General features: G+C 48.4%; 1 protein-coding gene across 31 annotated transcripts in view; it reads right to left on the bottom strand.

Moving 5' to 3' along the window:
- Positions 1-27,899, bottom strand: part of CACNA1C (calcium voltage-gated channel subunit alpha1 C) — a 776,856-nt gene that overhangs the window by 630,061 nt on the left and 118,896 nt on the right. For all 31 annotated transcript variants that reach the window (XM_019654082.1, XM_019654049.1, XM_019654052.1 and 28 more), the window contains exons 2-3: positions 8,794-9,115; positions 3,944-4,049 (exon numbers count right to left, since the gene is read on the bottom strand). In XM_019654082.1, the coding sequence (XP_019509627.1) occupies positions 3,944-4,049; positions 8,794-9,115 (428 nt within the window). The remainder of the gene's footprint in view (positions 1-3,943; positions 4,050-8,793; positions 9,116-27,899) is intronic.

Genomic DNA, 27,899 nt, shown 5'->3' with positions numbered 1-27,899 from the left:
TCCCCAGAACAGTCCCCTCTGTCTAACAGGCCCAGGAACTTAGGTCTAGAGAGACACAATAACTTCAGATTAAGATTCAGTTACAAAGTGGTGAAGCCAAGATTTGAATCCAGGTCTGCCTAACTCAAATGCTGCTTTATCCAAGAGGCCCATAGCTCCCAAACCTGACTGATCATTAGCACTCCCCAGCCACCAAAGTGGAATTTTTAAAATGCATATTCCTAAACCATATCCCAGAACTCCTAAATTTGAATCAGATCCACCAATGCATAGGAGTCTGTAGAGTTCACACTCTCCAGATGGGTGTAACAGTCGAGCTGGTTTCAGGCATCACTCACTGGTCTCCAGGCCTCTGAACTATAGGAATACTAGTTCAGGCCTTTGGGAAGAGCTCAGAGCTGGAGACATAAGTCCAGATACAACTTACCTAGAAAAGGAATATAAAATTGTGGAAGTAGCTGAGCTCACCAAGGGGAGGGTACAGAAAGAGAAAATAAGAGGGCCAGGAGAGAACTGTGACAAGTTCCTGTAGAAACAGGGAGAGTAGCTAACAGAAACAGGAGAAAATGGTAAGAGAGAGAGGAGACTTCATAGTAACTATGTCCCAAAGCCAGGGCGTAAAAGAGTTTTGCAAAGGGGCACTTGATGACATAAGATGCTGTGGATGAAGGAGGGAGAGAAGGGCCCAGACCGTAACACTCGCATTGGTTATGTCCATGGAGCAGGATAATATCCTGACCTATAAGCTGATGTGGGTTTTGCTTGGTTGTTTGTTTTGTTTAAGGAGTTTTCTAATAGTCCTTGGTCACAGTGGCCCCCGATCCAGTCGGTGGCCTTCACTGCCAAAGGAAGGTATGACACAGTGGAAGAGCAAGGAACAGGAGTCAGACTACAGCTCAGGAGTTCAGCACTGTAGGTCGGGGTATTGACAACAGTCTGGGAGACCACAGGAAGAGTCTACCGGGCAACCCTGTCTCAAACAAAGGTCCCACGATGGCAAACATGGGAGTATCAGCCAGGAAACAGAAGTGAGTGAGACTCTGCAGTATATCCTTGTAAAAGGGCCCTGGAAGTTTTTACCATGTCCCTATTCCCACAGTCCAGAAGTGACTAAGAGACATCAGGAGCTGGACAGACTCCATACTGGGGAATAAGAGGCCACTTTGCCTGCATGCATCCAAAACCAAGGCCCTTCTAGAAGGGACAAGGCCATTTGAACAATGTGGACTGACCATGCCAAGAACCCCAGCATACAGGGGCCCTAGAAAGTCTCTAGGACTCAGCTGTGACTCCAGGGAAAGGGCTGAGAGCCCTGCATTTACAGAGATGAGGTGTATGCCACCGGGCCAAATGAAGTCTCAAATCAAACACTAAGTTCAGTTATAGGAAAGCAAAAACAAGTTACATTTCTTCCCCTCCTGAGTTTGCCAACTGAGATCCATATCTGTTGCAGTCCAGAAATGGGGATGGGAGAGAGAACAAGCAGCTGAGGAGAGAGCAAAATCAAACTGACAGAGGTGGCAAATACAGCCTCTTCCTAAAATAAAATAAAATAAAATAAAATAAAATAAAATAAAAATAAAGAATTTTTCAATTTAAAGTTGTAAAATTTTTAAAATTTGAATTTCCACCAAAGGAAGTTCAGGGCTAGAGCTAGCAGAGAGAGAGAAAGAGAGAGAGAGAGAGAGAGAGAAAGAGAGAGAGAGAGAGAGAGAGAGAGAGAGAGAGAGAGAGTTTAAGATGGAGGAAACCTGAGTACACTTCCTTAATTTAGTAAGTCACTGCCCACCCATGGCTTGAAAAAGGTAGAATTGCCTTAGCAACTCGAGGCCCCTTTCAAACTCCCACACTTTCTTCTGCACCCCCAAAGTCTTCGTGTAATGTCACTGACAAAGGTCACTGGCTGTCCCACTACCTCTCTCCCTCTACCTACCTACCTAAGCTCCACTTGGAAGGAATAGAGGAGCAACAGGCTGCAGAAGCTTACCCTGAGAGGCCTTGGGAGGTTTGGGCTTGCATGCTGGTATTATTCTTTAAAAAAAACAAACAAAAACCCAGCTTCACTGAGGTATAATTTACATATAAAACTCGCCCACTATAAATATATGACTGTGATTTTTAGTAAAGTTGTACAGTTGTGCAGCCCTCACCACCATCTAGTCTTAGAACACTTCCACCCCTCCATGGTGTGCTCTGACAAAACCCACTGTCCCTCCCGCACTCTCTGGACCAGGCAACCTCACTCCAGCTCCAACTGACCCCTTGCTCTCCCGCTGGTCCATTCTCCAGAGGCTGGGGGTTAATGGACCTGCCAGGCCAGGTTTCTTCCCTCTGATGCGGCTCCCCAGGTGGCCCTGCTAATCCTCCTGGGGACCCTGGGGTGAGGGGATTTCTGGGGCCATCTCTACAGCCTGAGAAAAAACCAAACTCCTACCCACTTGCACCACTGCTTTGGCATAGAGTAGACCCAGTGTGTCACTGGCTTCAGAACAAGACATAGATTTTTTTTTTTTTAAGTTGCAGAGTCAGTGCTAACTAAGCTGCAGGGATTTCAGGAGGGATGTGGTAGGGGAAGAAATGGACACACAGAGAAGATGCTTCACGGAGGGAAGCAGCGCCTGCCTTTCCAGGGCCATTTGGGGGATGCTTCACTTGTATTTATTTTGACACAGTAAAGATTTCTTGCCTGTTAAGAGACAAGGTCACGCCTCATAAGGCCACGTGGACCGCAGCAAGAGCTCTGCCTGCCGGCTCCGGCCATGTCATCACTCAGCGCTTGCTGGCCAGCTCTGGGCCCTGTCCCCACAAGCAGTCCTAGCCAAGCCAGAAGACGCACAGCCTGGCTCGCACCAAACACTTCCCCCAATATGGAGCTGGGGCTCATTATAAAAACTGGGAAAACGGCAGAGCTTTAAAGTGTGCATCACATGTGTCTGCTGAAGGGGCCAAAGAAAATGTCAAAGGTTAAAAAGCAAAAGAATTACACCCGTGATATCATCCATGGCTGGCAGCAACAGAAAGGAGAACCTCGTAACTCTCCTGCTGCTTTTGGAAACCATCGGACCATCCAATCCCGCTAATTAGAGGAAGGTGCTAGTGCCAGGGGAAAGATGGGAATCACGGGACAGTGACGGTTCCCATGCGGGGAGGGGAGAGACAGGGTTTCCTGTGCGCCTGGCGCAGGGGCCTCCCGAGTGCCCCGGTTTTGCCAGCCGCATTCCAAAGCTCCTTTCCTCCCATGCCCAGACGGAGCAAAGGCCGCTGTAATGACTTCACACTCAGCCAGAAGTAAACACTCTCCACACTTTTTCCATGGACAAGTTCTAACCCCAAACTGCCAGCACTAGCCTCCCAACAATCCAAATGGAAAGCTGCCTTTCCCAAGAAAATAAAACCTTTTCAACTAAATAATACATCTTGGCTGCAAAAGCGAACTTTCCTAAAAGCTTCCTAGAAATTATTTATCATGCAACGACACTGCAGATCACCTGGGCATGGCCGCCACTGAACAAAGGCCCTTCAATACAACAAATGATCAAAGAACAGAAGCTCGCTCCACGAACATCTGCCCAGCAATGTATGCAGCACATTTCACAGGCTCACAGGACGTGCTACTCACCACACACATGCACACACAAATGCACGCACACACGCGCACACACGTGCATACATGCACACATGTGCACACACATGTGCACACACATGCGTGCATACACACACATCACACAGCTCACTACCACCTAACTGGAACATTCTGAGAACAGGCTTGTGATCAGACAGGTGCTGATTTGAACAAGGAGCAGAAGAGCCCTGAGGTCTGAACTCGGCAGCGCCGCTATACACATCACACACATCTCTGCTCTCCCACACTCCAACTTGAACCCGCGTACCCAAGCCCAGCCCCCACCCAGTAAGAACGGCGCAGACGGGATGGCGGACTTACCAAGTTGGAATTGGTGGCGTTGGAGTCATCTTCTGGAAAGGGAATATAGATCGCTAAGGCCACACAATTGGCAAAAATGGTCAGTAAAATAATGATTTCAAATGGTCTGAGGAAGGGAGTTAAGGAACTTAATGCCACAGAAAGCACAAGTGAAACAAACATACATATATATTTTTAAATGAATCAAAGATTCGTAAGAATTTTGTTTAAACAATACATTCCAAGCCCCTTGTATTCTGAAAAGAAACATATGCCTTTTTAAGTGCTTCTAATGGGTCCCCGCCAAAATTTTTCCTAATATGTCAAAAGCAGTGGAGGCCAGTCGCGTGCCAGAGTAAACACAGATTTCTAAAAACTTTTTTCCCCTCCTTTTATTTATTTAGATTGCATTGGACTTCATTTTCCCTCATGTGTGCTCGGGTTGCTTTTAAAGAGCAGGGCCTGCTCCAGTCAGGACCCGAGTCCCCGGGCGCCCCTTTCCTTGTGGTTACACACTGCCACAGGGGACTCAAGCTTGGGATGGGAAGGGCAGGACAGAGGGGAATGTAAGGCAGAGACCTGGCTTTAAGATTTTTCATTTGAAATTTGGAGATTTTCTTTTTAATCCTTTAATTTGAAGTTCAGAGTGGTTTTTTTCTTCTCTCTTATTCTCTGACAGCTTCCAGAGAACCTGGCCAGGAACTCAGGGACCCCAAGAGCATAGCACACGTACTGCACATTCAGACGGGGGCAGACACCTTTGCTTTAAGGCACAGCTCCAACTAGAACCCTCAAGCCTCTTCGGACTGTGGAGGCCCTGCCATTGGTGGGCAAGACTTACATTCTAGGTCCTCTCCACTTTCCTGCCCTCGGTGCATGTTGGGGTCTAGCAGGACATGCTGAGGCCCACTCACCAGCAGCAGTACGTGCGTTCAGCGAGGTTCCTGGGCTTCGATTTCTTTATCAAAATATCAGGGCAGGACTCATTCTCAGGAGAAAAATGAGCTGATGTGATACTACCCCTTCCGCCCTGCACCCACACTTGAAGGCCGGAATGGGGAAGCCTCAGAGGAAGCGGCCAGTTTATGCTCTTCCAGCCCCCCTCCCCAGCCCTTGACACTGCCAAGTTCCCAGCCTAGTCCATGCAGCTTGACAGGCCGAAGAGGAAGAGGACGGACATTCCTGGGAGAAGGAACCAGCTGCATCTGCAAGCACATGAAACCTGTACTCACCAAGTTAACAAATTTTGAAGGAGGAAGAGACTCAGAGATTAGCTAGTTCAAATTTCTGAGGCCCTGAGAGACTAAGAAACCTTCCCGAGACCCCACAGCAAGTCCTGACCAGCCAGGACTAGAACCCAGGTGCCCTGGCCTCTGGGTCCAGTGCTCATTCCCTGCCATAGATGGCTGCTGTCTACTAACAGGGCAACCTGGGCCTGGAAGGGAACTTGGTGACAATGTAGTCCAGGCTTCCCAGCCAATGTGCTGGTTACTGACCCCCCCTGGGCCCTGTGGATGTAGGTGAGGGTCCATTTACCCAGCAGGTGTGAAGGCTGCCATTTTCTATATGAGCCTTGATATCAAGAACAAAGCATGCAGTGGACTTGTCCAGCCTCCCAGCTTGACAGACAGAAAATAAAAACACCTCTCCCAGACCCTATACTGGCTAACAGCAAAGCCAGGACCAGACCAGACCTACTGACTCATCTTTTCCAACACACCTGCTGCCCCTTGAGCTGGCCACAGCACAGGTGATGATGAGGATGATGATGGTGAAGGTCATGGGAAGGGCATAGCTTTACTGAGAGCTTACTCTGTGCCAAGCTCTGTTCTCACTGCTCTACACAAACACCCTGAGTGGAACAAACAATCAGGCCCACTTTTAAATGAAAGGTTAAACGTTAACTTGTCCAAGGTCACAGAGATCATGGAAGGATCAGATTCAAACCTAGAAAGCGTGGCTTCAGAGTCTGGGTTTGTAAGGACAGCTCTACATTGATCTATCCTGAAGCATTTTTAGGAAGTTAGTTCTCTTAGCCCTCCTACCACATCCTTCTTCCCTCCGAGCCCTTTCTCCACCTGCTTAGAAAAGTGACATTCAGCCCAAAGACTGGTCAGCTTTGTTCTCATCATCTGGGCAAGGGCATATTAATTCAACAGAGCCAGATTTCACACAGCCAGTCCTCAAATGTCAGCTTGGTCCCTCCACCAAAGTGAGGGACGCTACACTTGGGGGGTTTCTCACATTGTCAGTTCTACACCCTCCCCTGCTAAAAGTACTGGCTAGTGCTGGGGGAGGCAATGAGTAAAGAAACCAATCAGGCGGATAAGAAAAAAGCCATCAGTGTCAAAGCAGAGGAGGACCAGGAAAGTTCTGGGAGCATTCTGTGTCACCCAGGGACAACCAGATCATTTTTTAAAACTGCCTTCTTTCCTTAATGACAGTGTCAGATTCCACTCTTTAAAGAGACTGACTGGCTGGCACACCAGACTATCTCCTCACCCGCCTGCTCCCCTTCAAAGGCAACCTGGAAATGCCACCCAAGCAGCACTGCCCAGGCTGGGTCTGCTTCCTTTGCTGTAGGGAGGGTGGCTGCAGTACCCCTCTGCCCAAGTATAGGGGGATGCAGTGAGGTGGCTGAGGCCCACCACTTGCACACTGGGTAACTGCCTTATTAACATGGCTGCTGACTCCAGCCTCATGGGGCCAGACCAGTTTCTGTGGACAGCACCTCACACACTTCCATCAGGAAGCCTCCGCCCTCCCATTCTTCCCTCACCTGCCCTGTGTACTGCTGTCGCATCCCTCCTCTGCCCTTCTTCCTAGGCTTTGTATGTCGCCAGGCACTTCATTCTGCACTCAGGACTCCTCATCAGGGAGCTGTCCATCCCAGGAGGGGAAGAGTGGACTCGAAGTTACTGAGCACTCACTGAACACTCCCCTGAGGTAGCTTCCTGTGCACTTCCACAAGCGGGATTCCACAGCCCTTGCTAATACTTTGGGAGATAAACACGGTTACCCACTGTTGGAGATGACGAACAGAAGCTCTGGGGGGTTGGGTGGCCCAGGAACAGTCAGAACACAGGTGGCAGGCCCACGATGGGGTGGGTGTTGAGGCCCCAGATCCAGGTCCCACTGCGTCTGCTGGACGTCCACCCTAGTACTTCTCTTCTATGCCATGGGTGCACGGGGTGTGGGAAGTGCGAGGATTTGGGATTTGGGGAAACTGTCTTTGAAACCCCACTCTGTCAGTAGCCAGTTGTGTGATTCTGGCAAGTTCTACAGCTTCCCCAGGCCTCAGTGCCCCCCTCTCTGGGGGAGCCTGACCTGCAGGTCCCCCAGCTTTCTAGCTCCACAATTTTGAGTGAGCACCTGTGACAGCAGCCTGACGGGGACGCCCAAGCAGAGCCTCCACCGATCCACCTGGGAACTAGAGGCACACCGGCCACTCGGGACACACTGGCCAGTGCCAGAGCAGACACTTGGCTTGAACTGCATCCTCTTGAAGTTACGTCTGAGTTGAGGGGTTCACACATTTCTAGAACAGTTCTTGCTGAACAGAAACTTACTTGTCTCCCCATGTCATCTCCATCACCTTTCAACCACTACCTGAGACTTTTAAATCTTTCCGTAGAAACTCATGGATGAAACATGACACTCCCATCCCGAACCCTGGGAGCCACGGCAGCCCTGCCAGAAGGAATTCTTATTATAGGAAGGCCCAATGCTGAGCACCAGGGTTCTAGTCCTGTCTGTCACTGACTGTATGACCCAAGAGTCACTCCTGAGGGGCTTCATGCCATCACTCAGGAAAGTCAGAAGTGGACCTACTGATCTTCAAGGTCCTGTCCATCTCCACCACCCACAATTCCTATCATGTGAAGGGGCCTGTGATTCCATAGAGAGAGCCTGGCTTTTCAAAGCCCTTTTCTCCCAAAGTCCCACTCACCGGTTTCCATACAAACAAAGTGGGTCTGTGGTTAATACTGCAGGCCAGTGTTCTCCACTTTGGCTGCACACTAGAATCACCCAGAGAGCTTTAAAATATGTGTGGGTGGAGCTCGGGCCCCTGTATTTTGTTACAGCTTTCTAGGTGATGCCAACATGCAGACAAGAATGAGAACCTCTGCTCCTAAGCCTTGAACCAAGGGCTAGAGTCACTGACCACCACCCTCTTGCATCTCCTGGGCTCCTTAACTCTAGAGCAGCGGTTCTCAACCTGTGGGTCGCGACCCCTTTGGGGGTCAAATGACCCTTTCACAGGGGTTGCCTAAGACCATCAGAAAACAAAAAGATATTTACATTACGATTCATAACAATAGCAAAATTACAGTTATACAGTAGCAACGAAAACAATTTTATGGTTGGGGGTCACCACAGCATGAGGAACTGTATTAAGGGGTCGTGGCATTAGGAAGGTTGAGAACCACTGCTCTAGGGAGAGGGAGGTGATGAAACTATGCCAGCGCCATGACGTGGGAGGAAAAAAAGGTTCTGGAATAGCAGCATGAAACCACGATTAACCCAACACACCAGCGGGTCCCTAGGCAAACTCAGCTAGCTAAGATGATACTTCATAACCTCTTTGGCTCATTTTCTCAAATGTTGCTTATTATATGAAAAAAAGGAGAAAGAAACAAACACCTGAGGAGCTTGTTATACAGAGAGCTCCCTAGGCCCTACCCCCAGAGATTCCAATTCCAGTCTGGAGTTAGGACCTAGGGCTCTGCCTCATGCCCCACATGCAGTAGGTCTGGGAACCACTTTATAGGCTCAGTAGGTAACAGCACAGCCCACTGGCTAGCAGGCCTCAGGGGGCCTGCCCCACGGGGCTCCCAGGGCACCTGCCCAGCCCAGGGCACAAAGGATACTTCCATTCCACGATGTTTATGCACGCCCTCCGAATGGGGTTCTTTAGAGTCAGGCAGAGCAGGGCGCGAGGCGGGCGCGTGGACGTCGTGCTGCCCTGCTTCTTGGGTTTCCCATACTGCTGCCGCTTCCGCTGTGTGGAGCTGACTGTGGAGATGGTCGTGTTGCCAGCGCTTCCCATCAGCTTGGCCTGCCGGGCCGCATCGATGGCTGCCTGCCAGGACAAGGCCGCCCCCGGGGTGGGGATGTGCTCAGGGGCAAGCCCTGCTGCCGCATTGGCATTCATGTTGGCGTGAGCTGGGCGTGGACTCCCATAGCTGGAACCTGCAGGAGAAGAGGACAGGGGACAACCGTCACCAGGAGAGTCTGTGATACGTCCCAGGTCACAGACTCACAATTGCTTAAAAACCCTATTTCAAACCATTGCAGTTTGAGCTTGGAGGTGGCCCATGGAAACCTTAGTATGTGATGCTGCGAACAAAAATCAGGAAGTCTGTTCTTGTCCTAGTTCAGCTGTGTGACCTTGATATTTCACTTTCCCTCTCCAGTCTCATTGCTTCATTTTAGGCAGACAAGACCTGAGATGTGTGCATTACATGTATGGACCTCAGAAACATGGTGCTAGTGAGAAAGGGAGGATACAGAAAAAAAAATACACAGGCCGGCCGAGCAGCTCGTCGTTGGTTAAGAGTTGGCTTGAGAGCACGAGCTCTGAGCAGCAGGGCTGCCGGTTCAGGTCCCACATGGGCCAGTGACGCTGCACCCTCTACAGCTAAGATGATGAACAACAGCTTGACCTGGAGCTGGGCTGCTGTGAATGGCCGGCAACAGCATATGCTGCCGTGGGGCTGCAGTGGGCTGCCATAAGCTACCGTGAGTGGCCGGCAGCCAGCATGAGCAGCCGGCAGCCAGCGTGAGCTGCCATGAGCCACCCCATGAGCAGCCATCCAGAGGCCGGCGACCAATCTGCCTCAGCCGGGAAGAGCACAATGATCACAATACCAACATGGGCCAGTGAAGCAACATCCTCCACAAGTAGACTGAAGAACAAAACAACAGCAACTTGTCTGTTCCCCTTCCCCTGATTCCCCAGCACTGTTCCCCTCCCCCAATTCCCCAATAAAATCTTTAAAAAAAAAGATAAATACACAATGCAATATATATAAATTAAAATACATTTATATAAGAACACATATAGGTAAAATAGTATTAATTAAAGAGAATGGAATGGCTGTTTGAGGAAGGTGAGGAGGAAAATGGGAGTAGGATATGGGGATAAAAAGGAATAAGGAATGAATGAATGAATAAAGTGAATAAGAGAGCCATTGTATGAATCAATGATAACAAATGCACATGAGCTGAAGAGTATAAGTCACTCAAATCTCTGCACTCGAGTTCCAAAACCTAAAAATAAGTATAATAAAATTAGGGGATTGGACCAAAGTAAGGTTACATCCAGGTACCTCAAACCTATTAGGGCACTGAGTATTGGTTTAACGGGAGGCAGTAGGGGACTGTGATGGTTTTAAATCATGTCAGCAAACCTTTTGACATCCTCTTCCCATTGAGCAATAGCATCTAGACCCCTTCCTCCTAAAAAGGGGTCAGCCTTTGGTAACAGCTTTGACCAATAACATACAGCAGAAGTGACAGCACATGACTTCCAGGGCTAGGGCAGTAAGGGAACATCACATCCATGGCATCCATTGGGCTCTCTCTCCGAGTGCTGGCCTTGAGGGAAGGCAGCCACCCCATGAGGCAGCCTGACCGCCCTGAGGCTGCCGCCGTGAGGAAGCAATCTCAGGAGAGCTCCCAACCCAGGACCGCCCAGCCAAGCCCTCCCTGAATTCCTGACCCATAGAAACTGTGGGAGACAGCAGGATGTTTGCTACTGTAAGCCACTCTTTGGGGTGATTTTGTGTCTGGGAAAGAGAGCTGTGTGTAGCGGGGTTGGCAGGATGGGGTGGACGGACACTGTCAGAAAGGGGGCCTGAGTAGGAGCCAGTGAATCCAGACTCGGGGCATCTGCAGTGCCCTGGTTTAACGGCAACTCAGGACCGTCCCTAAGACACCACGAGTACCCAATGGGCACACCTCAGTGAGGTCAGCCAGATGTCTCCCCCAGAATCGCATAAGGCTCACCAAGTCATCAGCTCAACCTGGGCCCAAACCCGTATGCCCCCGAACAGAAGCGTGACCTTGAGATTCGCCAACTGACCAGGTGTAGCAGGATCAAGGAAAGCCACAGGGAACGGGGTGCTGCCATGGGCACAGCCTGGCATCTGGAGGTCATGTCAATGGCCTGGGAGCCTGTGGCTGGAGCAGGCAGACCAGCTGCATGTACATCGCTTCCAGGTCCCCCCACAATGACCCTCTGCTCTGCTCAGTTGCACAAGGTCCTTCCAGGGAAGCTGCTGAGCCCAGAAACAGCACCTGGCGGGGCCCCTCAGTGCAGCTCACCAGGATTCAGATGGACACTTGGCACCCTCCCAGCCACCTCTCCCCAGCTCTTATCTGTGGCTCATCCTTCTACATTTGACTTTAAGATAACTTTTTCTCCCAGTGTGACCTGCTTTCTGGATCCTATCACGCCCACCATCAGACCTGTCTCCCACAGACCAGCTCACAGCTGAGCACATGACACAGCTTAGCCAGTCAGAACATTTCACCCAGACGGCATCTGTCCCAGAGACACATTCCAACAGCCTCACTAGACTCCTGCATCCAGCTGTGCCTGATGCTAGCCTTCCCCTGAGCATTCTGGTTTTATTAGGTAAGTAACTTAGCTTAAGCTCATTTGAATTGGGTTTCTGTCCCTGGCAACCAAAAAAGATCCGACTAGTATGGTTGCTCAGTGCCATAAAGCTTGTACCTGGCTGGGGTGTCATTTCTGCCAGATTCCAAAATCTATGTCCTTTCCATCATCACACTAGTGGAAGACAACAATTTTCCACTCTTGTGCCAATTAACTGGCATCACTGTCCAAAATGCTGTACCTGAAGGATTCTGAGGCTTCTCTGAGTGCAACAGGAAAGCATACCATGATGGATTAGTGATGTCTGCACTGCAGCAAGGGTAGGGAATGGTATCACAGATGCACATAATTACCACCCTTATGATGCCAAGATGAGCACACCCGGTCTTCTTTACCAGCTGGTCTACTGCCTTCTTGTCCCCTGACAGTTAGTTGCCTCCTGCACTACTACCATCTGGTCCCTATAGCATTGCAGCCCCACCCCCACTCCCTAGGGCCTGGAAAACTGCCTCTTTGCCATACTCAATCCATGGCTATATTCTGAACGTGACCCTGACTCCCTTCTCACCATAGATTCCCTTCTCCCTCCTCCTCTCCTCTGCCCCTGCTGCTCCTGGCAGCTGCCGCACCCCCAGGGGTAAAGTATATTAACCAGAATGTCAGGACCATGGAGAACCCAACACTCCTAACAGACGTCTCGTCTCTCACATACCTTGCCACTGCACATACTGTGTGGATCCTAAGCATAAAGCAAGGAAGACCCCAATAAGATAGGCCCGTGCCTTCCTTCTAAGACCCCAGGGGAACAAATTGGAAGAGAGGATTTAAATTAATAAAGGCATCTGAAGCATGAGAATAACTTTAATAACCAGCCAGCATTGAGTATCTCCATTTAACACGTAAGAAAACAAAGGAGTGTGACTCATTAAAGGTCACAAAGTGAGACAATGGAAGATTTCTGCAGCAAGCACAAGGCTCAGAGTGAAATGCGAGACTCTACCCCGCCTCCTCAGATCTCACACGCACACGCCACATGCACACACACGTGTACGCTCACATACATGGCCACAAGCAAAGCACACACACCTCCTACTGGTTTATGGGCCTTGAGGTGGGGCAGGCTGCATTTCCGATCCCAGAACATCCTTTACATTGGACGTGATCTTCACCAGACAGCATCTGCTACCCCAACAGCCTGTTAGTAACCCTGGGCACCTCAGGGATGGATGCAAGTGAGAAGTGTCCCTATTCCTATCTACTGCTTGGAATGACAGAGTCTAAAGTGGCCTCATCTGTCGTCTCATTAGGTTCCCCAGGGAGGGCTGGAACTCTAATTGTGTCTGATCAATCTGCAGTATATCATTTTTCCTTCCTGTACTACCTGTCTGGCATTGATAATGCTTACGAGACTCTATTTTATTCCTGGACTAACTTCTCTTCTTCTCTCACATACATAAATGCAGCCATGTCCCCACCACTGCCAGCCTTTCCAGACCCCGATGCTTTCCTCACGACAAGCCCTCAACATCTCACACCTTCCCGCACTGTCTTCACATGCTAATCTTTGTACTCACCCCCAAGCATTGTCTGAATCCCCGTCCCTCACACCACTTGCCAGTTCCAAAAACAAGGAGTGTTTGGACAACACTTGCGGAGAAGGCAGGATGCACCAGCACAAGAGCAGGACCATCGCCCTGCAAAGGCTGTGTGGGGCATGGACCCCACGGCCTCCACACAGCGCCCAGGGGGGCTCTAAATGCCACCTTCTGGTAGGCTACCTTCAGAGCCGCCCCGCACCATGGTGACCTTATTCTCATTGTGAACCATTCCCAGAACACAAGGACCTCTCTGGAGCACACCATCTGGAGAAAGCACATACAAATAAGCCCATGGGGAAAAAGGGAATGTCAACCTCTCCCTAGCTGGAGGACAAGAAAACAGCCTTCAGTATTTTGGTCCTGGCAGCTCTGAGCATTGCTGCGGCCGGTGACATGACGAAAAGCACTGCCACACAAAGCCACACACAAGTGAGACCGGCATGGCCCCCCAGGTTCCTCTGCTGGGCTGTACTCCAAGCCCAGCTTGGCATTCCCCTCCTCTGAGAAATTTCCCTCACCCAGACCCGAGGCTCTATGAGTACCCCCAGATCCCCCATGCCAAGGAAGCAGAATTCTCCAAGAATCCCCAGAATGGAAAACCTCCAATCTCAGGCTCAACGTTTCTGAACCCAAAGCAGTGCCATGGAGGAAAGGCAAGCAGCATTGTGTGTGTGACGGCTTTTGTTAGCACAAAATAACCACCCAATGCAAAGAGCCCAATTTTCAAATTATAAAGCTGATTCAAAGCTCTGTCTCCTGACTGCCAGCTGAAAAGATGCCACCGTTTAAATCTGCTCTGGCTCCTGCCTTCCGAGATGATCTCCACGGATGCTCTCACCCCCGAAGGAGCCGGAGAGCAGCAGCTCAGCAGATCCGGCCACACACCAATCGGTGGGTGCCCAGAGCCTGATCGCTTCCTCATACATAAGCAAATGACTCCCATCGTCAAATGGTCCAGCTTCCCTGAAGACGGTAGCAGCTCCCTCCTCATGCACAGTAGCTGCTGCTTCTCTGATGGACCAGGACAAGGGCAAGACCCCACAGGAAGTGGTGGTCAGCTGCAGATCATTCTGCTCCGCGAGGTCCATGGAAGAGCCATGATCAGGGGGTGGGGCTTATGCTTCCTTGGTTCCCCCTTGAGTGAGATGTGGTGCCAGGGACGTAGAAGGTTTTCAGTGATGAAAAGGCTGATTTTTTCCTTTGATCCATCTCCATCCATGCACCTGATCCAGGGCCACAGCCCAGGAAATGTTCACTGTCTAGTTGCTAACAACTGTATTGACGATATCACAATAGAGATGAAGGTGGACAACAGGTAAACTTTAGCAATGCTGGTGGAGTCAGCCCATCTACACTCTAAAGAGTGGGCTTCTTCAGGCCCTCCCACTTATATGGCGGATGTGGCGGTGGTGTGAGCAATGGCACCTCACATGGCACCTCCCTCGTACAGGCCACCATCCATTTCTTGCCAGACTATGGCAGTAGCCCCCTGACATTTCTCCTACTTCTCTGGCCTATCCCCAAATCAATCTCCATGCAGCAGCCAGACTGACCTTTCAGAAATAAAAATCATAAATCAGGCCCTGTAGTTCTCCCAGTTAAGTCTCTTTAAAATCCAGACTCTGCTTGATTTATGAAGCCTACGTAAGTGGCCCTGGCCCACTTCTCTGAGCTCATCTCATTCGTCTCAGCCAGGTCCAGTGCACTCCTGACATACTGGCTTCACACTTCACCCTTCAGACATGCTCAGTTCTTGTCTGCCCCAGGACCTTTGCACATACTCAGTATGTTGTTCCCTCTGCTCTTTGCTTGGTGGTTCCTTCTCATACTTCAGGTTTGGGCTTAAATGATTCCTCCTCCAAACTCCAACCCTGATTTCCCAATCTAAATAAGCAGAGCTCAAACCCTGGCTACCAGTGTGCCCCCCGCCCCCATCTCCCTGCCTTCATACTACCCTTGTACAGAGATGCCCAAACCCCGGGCACCATAATGGGATCCCCAGTTAACCATGTGTGTGGAAAAAGGTTCAGGGCTGCAGGCCTTCCTCATTAGCCTTCATCCCTTCAGCCATGCACAAAGGAGGTCACCACTAATGATCAGCTTTTGTGCACACAACTACAACCAGGATTGACTCACAAAGAGCAGGAAACAGCAGTTCATCCCTGGAAAGGAGAGAACTATGTGCATTTCTCCTAACATCCTGACTGTCCTCTCACTCAGCAATCTCTACAGCGCAAAGGGATACCTTTCACTCAAGCCAAGGCATCACCTGAGATATCTGCAGAAGTCCATTTGGCTCTTGTTGTCTGTCATCTCACTGTAGGCAAGGGACCTACATTCCCTGCAAGGGTGTAGCAGCCAACCTGAAACAGAAACTATGCTTTCTCTGCCCATTAAAGGCCAAATAACTAGAAAACAGGAGGCCATTAATCTTCTCTATCTAGTCAAGTGCATTACAAAGATAGCTAGAAAACCCAGCAGGGAAGATAACCTGGGGCCTGTTCAGCCCAAGCCCAGCATTGCTCATCTGGAGGCTCAGGTCTGGCTCAGCGCCTGTGACAGATGTGGTGGATGGCGGACTGACTAACTTGGTAGCTCTTCCATCCTCCTTCTGCTGTGCCTTCCTGTCCTGCAGAGGCTAGAGAGCTGAAAAACTACAATTCCAATCTCCCTTACAGCTGGACTTCCTGCTGTTACTACGGGGCTGGCCAACCCAAGAACTGAACTGAAAGGAAGTCAGGGAGGAGGATACCTATTTCACTGCTACAGGGCCAGCAGGGCTCTGGCAGCGGCTTCCTGACCCCTGGAAGCTGGATGAGGGGTGTGATCCTCAAGCCAGCTCTTGGCACAGTGACTTCCAGATTCCCCAGCTCCCCAATTAGTCCACAGCCCCTGTCCTCTCAGCGGGCCGGTTCTGTAGTGTGGTTCTGGTGGGCATTCCTGGAGGACCAGCCTACAACCTGCTCTCCCAACCCTTCTGGTGACTTTCTAAGCCCTTAAATTGCTGTACCAAGTATGTTTCCTCTTCAAATGATTATGGCAGTGTCTGTTGTGGGTCTGAACCTTGACTGAGACATACAATCTACTGAGACATACAATATAGCCACACTGTACAACAGAATGACTACACTGATGAAAATGTTCTGTATTTCTGGGATGTTCAATATGGTAGCCACCAGTCATTGTGGCTATTAAGCACTTGAAAGGTAGCTAGTACAACTGAGGAACTACATTTTAAATTTTACTTAATTTCAGTTAGTTCCATTTAAATAGCCACACGTGGGTAGTGGCTACCATAGTGGACAGCACAGGTCTGTATTGGAGTAAGCCATCATGGAAAGAGCATGCTGAGGAGTCAGGTGTGGGGAACGGGAAAGAGTACTAAGAGAGCACTTAATTCTCATTTGCAAAGGAACTTAAAAGAAAAAAAAGCAATCAAGAACTGATTCAGATTCTTATGGGTGGGTGGATTTTCTGATCAGCAAAAAGGCATGTTTCAAAGCATAAGAGATTCTAAGACCCAACAAACAACACAGAAACCAAAAGTCATTTTTCAGTAGCTAATCCTCTTAACAAGTGAATGAGAAGTTAGTTTTCCTAATGGGAAGATGAGGAAGCTGACATTTCCCCCCAGCCTACATTGGGCCTAAGAGAACCCCCAAGACATCCCAGCTGGGGCATAAGCCCTCGCCCCACAGCAAACTCCCAAAGGGTCTACTGAGCATATCAACCTTGGTGCTGTGCAACTGCTTCCTCTGTCTCTTACCTGAGCTATCTTCACACTCTTTTCAAACAGCATTCCCTTACTCTTCCTGCTTTCCTGACGCTTACCCTGCTATGAACACAGTTCATGAGAGACGGGGATGCTCAGAACAGGCCATGACCATCAGCAGTCAAATCGGTTCCAAAACAAGGAGACAGTGCAGGACGAAGGACATCTGTGGCCATCTCCCCAATGCAACCAACCAGTGCTTCCTTAAATAAAACTGTCTCATCTATTCTACACCCACCTCTCTTTGATGATCAGGGCCGAGGCAGAGGACCTGGAGCAGTTCAGAAGCCCAAACCAACGGGAAGAGCGGTGAGGCTACTGGCGCTCACACCTTCTAGTGATCTGAACCTTTTCTCTGCTTTTCACAGGGCAGCTCGTCTAAAGGAAGGAAACTGGAAAAAAAGGAATCCTGGACAGACTCCCACTAGAAGTGAACTAGCCTCCATCTGCAGAGGACTGGAGCCAGTATTACCTTGGCTAGAAGACCCTCATCATAAAGCCATTTCCCTCAGGGTAATCAGGTCATACTGAGCTCAGAGAGCAGGATGGAGAAAAGCAGACAGAAAACAAGTGAATACATACAAACAGGTAAACCATACTTTCCAACCAAAGACAGTAAATTGTAATAGTAATAAAATACTTCTTTCATTTATTTCCAAGCAGAGAGAGGAGGGAAATCTCAACCTTTTGCTCTTTGAACTATCACCACCACCTGATAACTACAAATTACAGGACCTAGTTAGAGAGCATTTCTAGTTTCTCGAAAGTAAGGATTTCAGCTTTTTAAGTATAACTGAAGAGTCGACTTTATAATGGAAAATGTAGATCCAGCCCTGACTGAGATTAGGTGTTCAGCTAGAAAAATGGGAAATCCTTCAGGTTGCTAGAGTCTGGGGACACGCAGGTGGTGTGGAAAGCAGGGGAGAGTGCCACAGAGCCTGGCAGGGCACTGAGGGGACCCAATCACAACTCATCTCCTCCTCTACTTTAGCTAGTGAGTGCCTGAAAGGAACTACACACTCTGCTATTGGGCCCTTCTCTCCTTCTTCCAGTGATTCAGAGGCCCCCTCACAGCAGGAACCAGCTTTGTAGCCTCAGAAATCAGAGCAGAATGGTTGTCAGTAGGTACTCCAAACACATTTGCTGCATGGAAGTTCTTCTGCAGAATTTTCATTTAGCCTTCACAGATTTCTGTGCGGAAGTTTACAGAGATAATATTATTCAATTCTTTTAGATCAGTGAATTTGTCATATGTTCAATGTGTTTATTACCATATGTTAAGTGAATATTTGTTTCTCTCCCTCCATCAGAAGGGAAGCCCCCAAAATCAGACACCTTTGTCTATTTGGTTCACAGCTATATTCCTCAGGGCCCCAAGCAGCCTGGAGTATGGTGTGTACACAATAAAAACGTGTTGAATGAATGAATGAGTTACTATCTCAAAATATAATTGTCCTATGATGTTTTTCCCAGCGTATTAATTACTTAGACTTCCAGCCCCATGACACAGGGTTTTGCTGCTTTGGCTCCATTTTATTGGCAGGAAAACATAGACACAGAGTGACCGCACCTTTCCCAGTCACTGGAACTGGAACATACGAGGCACTGCTATCTTGAGAGGGCAGTTTTTAGTCTACTCATTGGCCTCAGCCTTCTCCCTCTCGCCATCTAGGACAGGGTGACAGGAAGGCTTGATCAGCCAATACTCCACTGCTGCTTACTGTCACCCACTGAAGTGGGCAGGGCACATTTGGGAGCCAACGGTAACTCCTCTAAGTCCATCGTGCCTGTGACTGCTCAGCCACACAGCCAGGGCCTGCCTTGGGCATGGCAGAGTGGTCCTGCAGTAGAGGTGCAGCTAAGCCTGGTGCTCAGAGCTCACAGACGCAGACTATCCCGGCCACCAGCCTTTCTGCGCTTTGGGAAAGAAGGTCTGACTGTGCCCAAGCTCTGCCCAGACCTCTTCCACTTCACCAGAGGGGAACATGAGCTGATAAACTCTGTCAGGAAAGCAAGTTAGCACTCCAAAATGAGAATCTTTAGGAAATTCTAGCACTCGACCACCCTACTCAGAAGCTACCCTAAGGGAATAATCAGACACCGGCAAACAATGTGCCTCCCTAGGTACTGACCAGTGTGGGTTCCAGCCACAGCAGGTGGGAAGTCACCTCACAGCCCATCACTGAGGGGTAGGTAGATAAGTCAATGCGCATCCATGGGATAGGATTTTAGGAAGCCATAAAAATTGTTTTTGCAAAATGATATAGAAAATAACTCCACAATATAATTATAAGCAACAGAAACAGCGTTCAAAAAAGTATATACAGTAGAACCCCACTGTTGCAAAAGACACTTTTTTTCATAAAAGGACTAAAAGGAAGCACATCAAAATATTACTAGTGGTCATGTGTCGGTGACAAATAAGACTTGTCCCCAGGCAGACCCACCCAGCACACAGGGCCATGGCCTTGGAATCAGGCAGACCGGGTGCGAATCTGGCTCTGCCAGTTACCAGCTGTGTGACCGGACCAGCCACAGTCCTCTCTGTACCTGACTGCTCATGTGCAAAACAGAGATCGTGACAGTGGCTATCACACAGCACTGTTGTGACAACCGAATGAGTTAATAAATGTCACACTCTCAGAACAGTGCTTGAGGGTAAGAGCCTTGTAAGTACTAGCTGTTTTCTATTATATTTGCCAAATTTAGTAAACATATAATTCTTTGGTAATCAGAAAGAAACTATGGCCCAACCAGCCACAGGTGCTGACCTCTCATGGCGGGGGGGGGTGGTTATACACAGGCTGCACGTGGTTACTGGCTGCCCGCTTCTTCCCAGCACCACAGGAAAATACAAGCACCTAACTGCAGCCACANGGGGGGGGGGGGTGGTTATACACAGGCTGCACGTGGTTACTGGCTGCCCGCTTCTTCCCAGCACCACAGGAAAATACAAGCACCTAACTGCAGCCACAGAGAAACAAGAAGTCGATGAAAACTCAGCATGCACCTCTGTGGAGCCCTCTGCTGATTCGAACCTAAGCTCTACACAAAGGATCATGGGCACCCCTGTGTCTCCAGCTGTGGTTCTCTGAAAACAAAAGTATTTAGGTTTAGGGTGCAGTGAAATGGTTGATTTGAAAAGTATCCATGACACATGGGCAAGATCCTTTCCTTTTTCTTGTGATCCCAATTTTTAACAACAATTCTGTTTCATATCAACTCGGCTCCATGAGATATGATGAGATACGTGTACCTGGAGGGAAAGGCACCAGGGCTGCGCGTCAGGACATCTAAGCTCAGGGCTTAGGTCTGGGATGTGCCATCAGTGCAGCCGCAAGCCCTCTGAAGAGGTTCCAGCAGGACTGGACAGCAGAGGGGCGGGGTGGCTCTCCTCCAGCCATACAGCCTCGAGCATCAGAACCCAGGCCCCTGATCCTGCAACTGTCGCTCACACCACCAGCCACACTGCCAACTACCAAGATGTATGTTTCTCTGGGCCTCAATATACTCATCTGTAAAATAGAGCTACTAATACTTTCCTCACAGGACAATCACAAAGACTAAATGAGATTATGTCTATGAAAGGACTACTCAAATATAAAGTATTACTTAACAACAATCACTCCATAGATGTCCACAAGCATAACACCTCAGGGCACCAAAGAAGAGTACCTCATTTTCAGTGAAGTGAGATAAAACATGAAAATGTTTTTAAAAAATGAAGTCTTTTTCCCAGAAGCACATCATCTATGTTAAGCAACCACCTCTTTAAAAATTCCTATATCTCACACACAATTATTAACAGTGTCAATTTGTGAAAAAGTGAGTCTATCCAGAGAACGCCAGAGATCCTTGAAAACAGTGCTCCATTTCCCAAGGATCCTCTACTAGAGCAAGGCTCTGAAATTCTCCCATTGTCAGTGAGATTGTACTGTGTGGGTGTGGGGGGAGGGGAGCTTTACTGCACATATTTACACACTAGAAACATAACACACAAATGCACCCATACGCAGACTATTTGTCCTACTCCTGGACATCTCTAGTTCTCATTAAGGTGGGACAAAAGAAACCCATTAGCTTACTCCTCTGCACTCACAGGCCATTTAATAATGATGCTTTGTATAAAGTATAATGCTGCTTTCATTTAGAAAAGTCAAAGCCATTTATCTCATTAATCCCCACAAAACCTCTGCCAGACAGCAGGGAGGCAAGAAGGTGGAAGGCAAAGAAAAATAAGCAAGTCCCCCTGAGGCTTTCGCTTCCTGGTAAATAGTAAGCTTCAAATAGATATGAAGCCATCTTGCCTCTTCTCTGAGTTTGGTGGGAGAAGGGCCAGGCCAGAAACCAAGAGAGCTAAGTCCAGTCCCAGCTTCATCACATTTGTTCTGTGCACTCAGGCAAATCATGCTCTTCTTTGGCTCTCAACTTCCTCTTCCTTAGAATGAAAAGGCTCAACCCAGCACCAAAACAGGTCCTTCAAGCTCAGTACTCAGGTTCTAGAACTCTCTGGTCCAGGCATCTCACTGCTCCGATCACCCCACCCCAGCTGGTCAAACCCCCTCCAAGCCCTGGTGCCTGGATCTCCTCCCACGGACCTCAAAGACCAGGTCCGATAAAGTGCAGCACAATGTCCACCTCCCTCCACCCCCGCTGGCATCTGGGCTACAGAGGGGGCCGAAGAGAGTGTGCTCACCCAAGTGGCTGCTTCCAACTTGCCTGTGCTTACAGGGCAGGTTCAATCTGAAGGGCCACTCAGCTAGGAAGGCCCATGGAAAGAAGAAAGCCCTCCAGCCCTCATGTTGTTTCCAGTTTATTTTCACAGCATTTTCCCTGGACTCCTGGAGGGCTCCACATGGTTTGCACGGAAGTCCTCAAAGCCAGAGGGCAGGCACATCACACCCATTAGGATAGTGTTAGCAAATACTTGTTAGGATAGTATCAGAAAATAACTGTTGGCAAAGATGTGCAGAAATTGTAACCCATGTACACTGCTGGTTGGTAATGTTAAAATGCTTCAAGTGCCATGGGAAACTGTATGATTTTCCTCAAAAAATTAAACATACAATTACCATATGCCAGCAATTCCACTTCTGGATATATCCAAAAGGACTGAAAGCAGGGACTCGAGCAGGTATTTCTACACCCAAATTCATAGCAACACTGTTCACAGTAGTCAAAAGGTGGAAACGGCCCAAGTGTCCATCGACAGGTAAATGGATAAACAAAATGTGGTCTCTACACACAATGGACTATTATTCAGTCTTAAAAAAGGAAGAAATTCTGACCTATGCTACAACATGGATGAACCTTGAAAACATTATGCCAAGTGAACTAAGCCAGTCACAAAACATATACTGTATGATCCCACTTATGTACGGTGCCTAGAGAAGTCACATACAGACAGAGAGAAGAAGGGTGGTCGCCAGGGGCTGGGGGCGGGGGGAATGTGGAGTGAGTGTTTTAATGTGTACAGAAAAGTTCTGGAGATGGTAGCACAGCAAACAAATGTACTTAGTACTATTAAACTACATACTTAAAAAAGGTTAAGATGGGAAATTCTATGTTAGGCAAATTTTACATAATATAAAAATGTAAAACATTTTAATTTGATTTTTTTAAAAGCCAGAGAGGATGCGTATTGGACTTAGAGCTTGGAAGAACATTCCAAGAGCAAAGAGATCTGGGAAGGGAGGGCTGTCTTCTCAGGAAAAGAAAGCCAGAAGGTGAGGACATTTGGAATGTAAGCTACTCACACTGACCTTCAGGAAGGGCTGGGCAAGTGAGTTCAGATCAGTCCGAGGGAAGATGTCCAACAGGACAGGCCACTCCCCTACCCACACTTCCCTGCGTGGCCCTCTTCACAGGCCCTTGACATGTGACACTGGCCCAGAGAAGGATGCAAAGAATTCTGGCCATAAATCGTTTTCAAATATCAAATAAATCACACATGCACATACACAAACACACCATCACAACTGAGTGAAACCAGACTCACGTCCAAATACATGTCCAGTGTTCTCAAGCATCATTGACTATCAGGCGTCAGATCTCTGGCTGGGAGAGATGGGTGATCATAGCGTTAGATCAATCCCTGGCCTTTCCGATTTCAGTCTTGTCCAAAAGCTCTGCTTTGTGCTCCAGTAGTACCTCCAGGACAGGCCATGGCTTGTTGGTCTCTGTAGCTCTGGGGCCTATTCTAGCACCTGACACGCATCAGGTATAAAAAGAAGTGTTTGCTAGAGAACTGCAAGTTCTACTCAGCGTCCCGATAATTTTAGGTGACAAGACAAATGCCATGATTCCCAGTGCTAATGATGACACTGAGGCAGAGAGAAGTACATGGCCCCATGCAATAAGACCAGGCTAGGACTGATTTATCCACCTCCGAGCCCTCCAATGTCTCTGGCACCTTAAATCCACTCTCTTTTCTCAGAGCCTCTTGTAGCCAGGAACCTCTTGTGCTCTCTCCCTCCACGTGTGTTTCTTTCCTGCCCTTCTTGAACCCAAGATAAGATTCCTTTCTTTTCTTTCTGCTTGGGTTTTTCTGACACCTTCTAGACCAGGGGTCGGCAAACTGCAGCTCACGAGCCACATGCAGCTCTTTGGGTACGTTCCGTCTCAAAAGTTTGCCGACCCCTGGAAAAGCCAATCCTGCCCCTCACAACAATTTAAAAATTATTCGAGAGCCATAAATATATTTTTACAAATAAGGAAAATTTAAAGTAATATTATAAATGAAACTATGATAGTTTTATTTTTATTTTCAATTTTACTTCAGAGCCACATGTACGTACCCAAAAAGCTGGATGTGGCTCGCGAGCCACAGTTTGCCGACCCCTGGTGGCTATTCCATCTCAAAAGTTTGCTGACCCCTGTTCTAGACCAGCAGTATGTGACTCCTCCTGGCCCCTCTTCTCCATCTTGTTCGCCTTGGAGGACTGAGGGAACATCTGATGAGGATCGTCCTTGTGTGGGGCATACACACAGGGCAAGGACTGACACTTGGCTTGGGGTCCTCAGAAACCCAAGTTCTGACTTAGGCCAAGGGCACTTCTGGTGCTGCCAAGATTCTTCCCCAGGCCTCAACTGCCTCTAAAGCCTGCACCAAAAGGGAGTGGAAGGGGAAAGTTGAGGAAGTCTATCTCTAAGAGCCTAAAAGTAGAAAGCAGAGGTCAACAGCACTTCCATTTTTCAGCTCAGAATGGAGTTATGATTCACAGTGTAGAAAATGCTACAAAACTCAACAATCTCTTTAACTTTGTCACCCTGTTTATGTCACTCTCCTCTGGCTATGTCCCCATAGTAATTAGCAGGGTTATAACTTTAAGACAAATTAGATCACGTGCTGGTCTATGAAGACAGCAAGGAAAGAGTGGGAAAGCAAAATGCAGGATCTGGAAATACTGAATTTTAGGGACAGACCCCAAGGGAATTGAGTGAATAATGGCAGAAGAAAGAGAGTAGTCCATAGTTAAAAGCACAGATCAGGAGTCATGTGAGACCAAAGTTCATGTTCTGTACGGCCACTTACAAGCCCCATGGGCCTGGGAAACTTATTTAATATCTCTGAGACTTAGGTACCGCTGAGCTATTTCAAGGATTTTAAAACATTTACAAGCACTTAGCATCATGCAGCCTTATACAAAGTTCTCAGTGAACAGTAGTCATTATTGGTATTACTTTTGTTGTTGATGTTATTAAAGTGAGCTGAGTCCCTGGGGCCTGCAGCAATGAGTCATGGGGATGCCCCTGGCCTGAGGAGGCCATCGGACTCAGCACTAGGTAGGCCTCTGCAGGCACCCCAACACACGCTGCCCAGAGTGTCAGCAACTCACACCCCTCCACATGTCCACTGACGCACAGACAGCTCCAGGCACTCCCACTTCCTGGTCAGCTCTCCCCTTTGAGTCAAGAAGACCAAGGAGGAGGTTTCGTCAGGCTAAATGCCTTGGTTTCCTCCTTCCTCCTCCACTAAAAAGCTGGGTAATGCTGGACAAGTTCATCTCCCTCTCTGGGCTTCAGTCATCTCATTTGTAAAATGAGGGAGTTCACCAAATGATCTCTAAGGTCCTGTATGAGGTGTGATCAAACAGTACAGTGAATGTTTAAATTTAAAAAAATGTATTACAGTAAAAGACACATTGCCATCAATCCCCCTCAAAATACCCCCTCTCACTTCGAACACACTTATCCCATCATTCTTGCCACTTTTGGAAGCAGCTCTGGAAGTTCTCCTTCGTGAGTGTCTTTAGTTGTGCAGTCGTGGCTGCCTCCATGTCCTGAATTGATTCAGAACATTTACCTTTCATGGTCATTTTGATTTGGGGGAAGAGCCAGAAGTCGCATGGGGCCAGATCCAGTGAATAAGGTGGATGAGGATAAAATGTAATATTTTTATTTGACAGAAATTGCCATACCAGAAGCAATGTGTGACATGAAGCATTGCCATGATGGAGAATGATTTAATGAGACACTTCAAAACACACCTTCTCCCAACCATAGCTCACACCTGACTGATTGCACTGACACGCTGAAACTTGTCACACAGTTACTAAGATTCGACGCACTGCTTCCAGTACTGAAGATCCCTGCCTTTCTGTTGGATGGCACTTGGCAGCAGCATTCACCATATTTTGTGATCACAACAGAAAGGCTCCGTGTCACACATCACTTCTGGTATGGCAATTTCTGTCAAATAAAACATTACAGTGTGTCATCATCCACCTTACTCATTGGATCTGGCACCATGCAACTTCTGGCTCTTCCTCAAAGCCAAAATGACCATGAAAGGTAAACGTTTTGAATCCATTCAGGACATCGAGGCAGCCACGACAGCGCAACTAAAGACACTCATGAAAGAGGACTTCCAGAACTGCTTCAGAAAGTGGCAAGAACAATGGGATAAGTGTGTTTGAAGTGAGGGGGAGTACTTTGAGGGGGATTAATGGCAATGTATCTTTTACTGTAATAAATTTTTTTAAACAGTCACCATATTGTTTGATCACATCTCGTATACTTTTTTGGTATTCATTGATTCTAGAATTCACATGTGGATGGCAGAAAAGTTTATTTGGAACTTTCCAGCAAAAGAAATAGGCTTCCCAAATGGATCCTCAGAGACCCCCACCCCATCCCTGAATTCCCTCCTCTAATCCTAATAAATACTTGAATCTGAAAAGCATCGACCTACTATGGCACTCACTGAAATAGGGCCACTTCTGAGTCTCAACCAACATGGTCAATGGAGAAGAGCTGCCATGACTCCTTGAGAGCAGGATATGCAGTATTTGCAAACCACTCCCCGACCCCCGCCAGAGCCCAACTCCTGCAACACCTTCTGACTTATTGAGCTGCTTTTCCTGACACTCTCTGATGCACTCAAGATTTGGAGCAGGATGCCACCAGGACCACAATTACCTGCTCATTAGCTCCCCTTGAATGTCTGACTCATTTGACAGCCTTCCTAGATGTGGTTTTCCCAGTTTGTGAAATGGGGCTAATCACGACTAACTAACGAGGAATGAAAGCATATATGTAGAATCTTTGGGGTGACATGGAAGCATCTTTCAAAAATGAGAGTTACCTGGTTTTTACACATGTAGAGAAGGTTACTGGAGCATTTGTTTTGGTCTTCTCCATGTGATCAGTATTCCACTGAGGAAAAGTGTCCTTTTGGTATGCAACACAAATGGACTAAACAGTTTCGTTACTGGGTGGTCCCCTAGCAGCCTGCAATTGCAAACACTGTTTGTGGAGCATCATGAAAGAAAGGCACTTTTATTTATAAACTACAGGCTTATGGCTCTGACTCAGGATGGTAAACGTCTGATCCAGCTTCCCAGGTGAGCCAAGGAGTTCAGATGCCCCAAACCCACTGAGCCCCAGTCATCAGTGATCAGTGAAGGGGTCAGATGCGGGAAGGGACAGCAGCTGCCACCTGCCTGGGACAAGGGTCTGGGAAAGCAAGTTCCCCACATGACCACAGAGTCCCCTCAAGCACATACACATGCACACACGTACAAATACGCACATACAAATACATGTGTGCGTCCTGATGTATGACATGGAGAAACAGACGCCATTACCGTCTTCTGTGCCCCTCGCGGCCTCTATCACTGCTTTCCTCACAGCTGCATATGTATATGTGTGTCTTTCCCCTGTCTCAGTCCCCTTTGTGGCCCCACAGTACCTAGCACAGGGTGAGTGGTCAGGAATGGCTGGTTGTACGCCTGGTGTGGGCCCCACTGGTGCAGGAGCTGGCGGGGACACAGACGTGGAAGGTACTCTCCTCACCCCAACAAGCCACCAGCCTCCTTGGGAAGAAGAGGCCAAAGTCGCATGTTCACCCACACGAACATGCACAGACACCCACCCACACACGCTCTCCAGTAACATTTGCCCAGCCAGGGACCTTGCTCTTTCAGAGTTTGTAACTAAATTTGGACCTGAAACCAAAGCAGCCAATGCGAAATTGGCCCAAAGGTTAGCTCCAGGCAGCTTAGCTTTCTAAAGCACTTGTGTGGTTTCGAGTTGTCACCCTCCCCAGACTGCGGCTCAGTGCCTCAGTAACTGAGACACTCCTCCACCCCCCCACCCCCACCGCCCATGGCTCCCACACTACACTCCCAAGGGCAACAGTTTCAGGTAAAGGGGAGAGCCCAGGAGATACAAAGTGCCATAGTAGAAAGAAGGTGAGTTTCAGAGTTAGATCTCAGTTTGAGCCTCAACTCTCCACGTTTTAACTGTGTAAGCTTCACTAAGTTAACTTTGATCATCGGCTTGCTTATCAGTAAAATGGGAATAATATTATAAAAAAATAGGATTCATTAATACCAATTAAAGCTCACTGGAGGTTAACTATTTCTTTCTCTTGAGTTGGCAATGACGAAGAGTGATGTGGGACACAAGGACTCACAGCCCCTTCCCCTGCCACTAGAGGATGCCACCTGTCCTCCACCAGCTTTCTCCAGCCTGCTCTAG

This window comes from Hipposideros armiger, unplaced genomic scaffold (assembly GCF_001890085.2).
Source record: "Hipposideros armiger isolate ML-2016 unplaced genomic scaffold, ASM189008v1 scaffold_213, whole genome shotgun sequence".
Taxonomy (NCBI): Eukaryota; Metazoa; Chordata; class Mammalia; order Chiroptera; family Hipposideridae; genus Hipposideros; species Hipposideros armiger.
The sequence above is the reverse complement of the archived record's forward strand: the minus strand, read 5'-3'. Positions and strand labels throughout refer to the sequence as shown.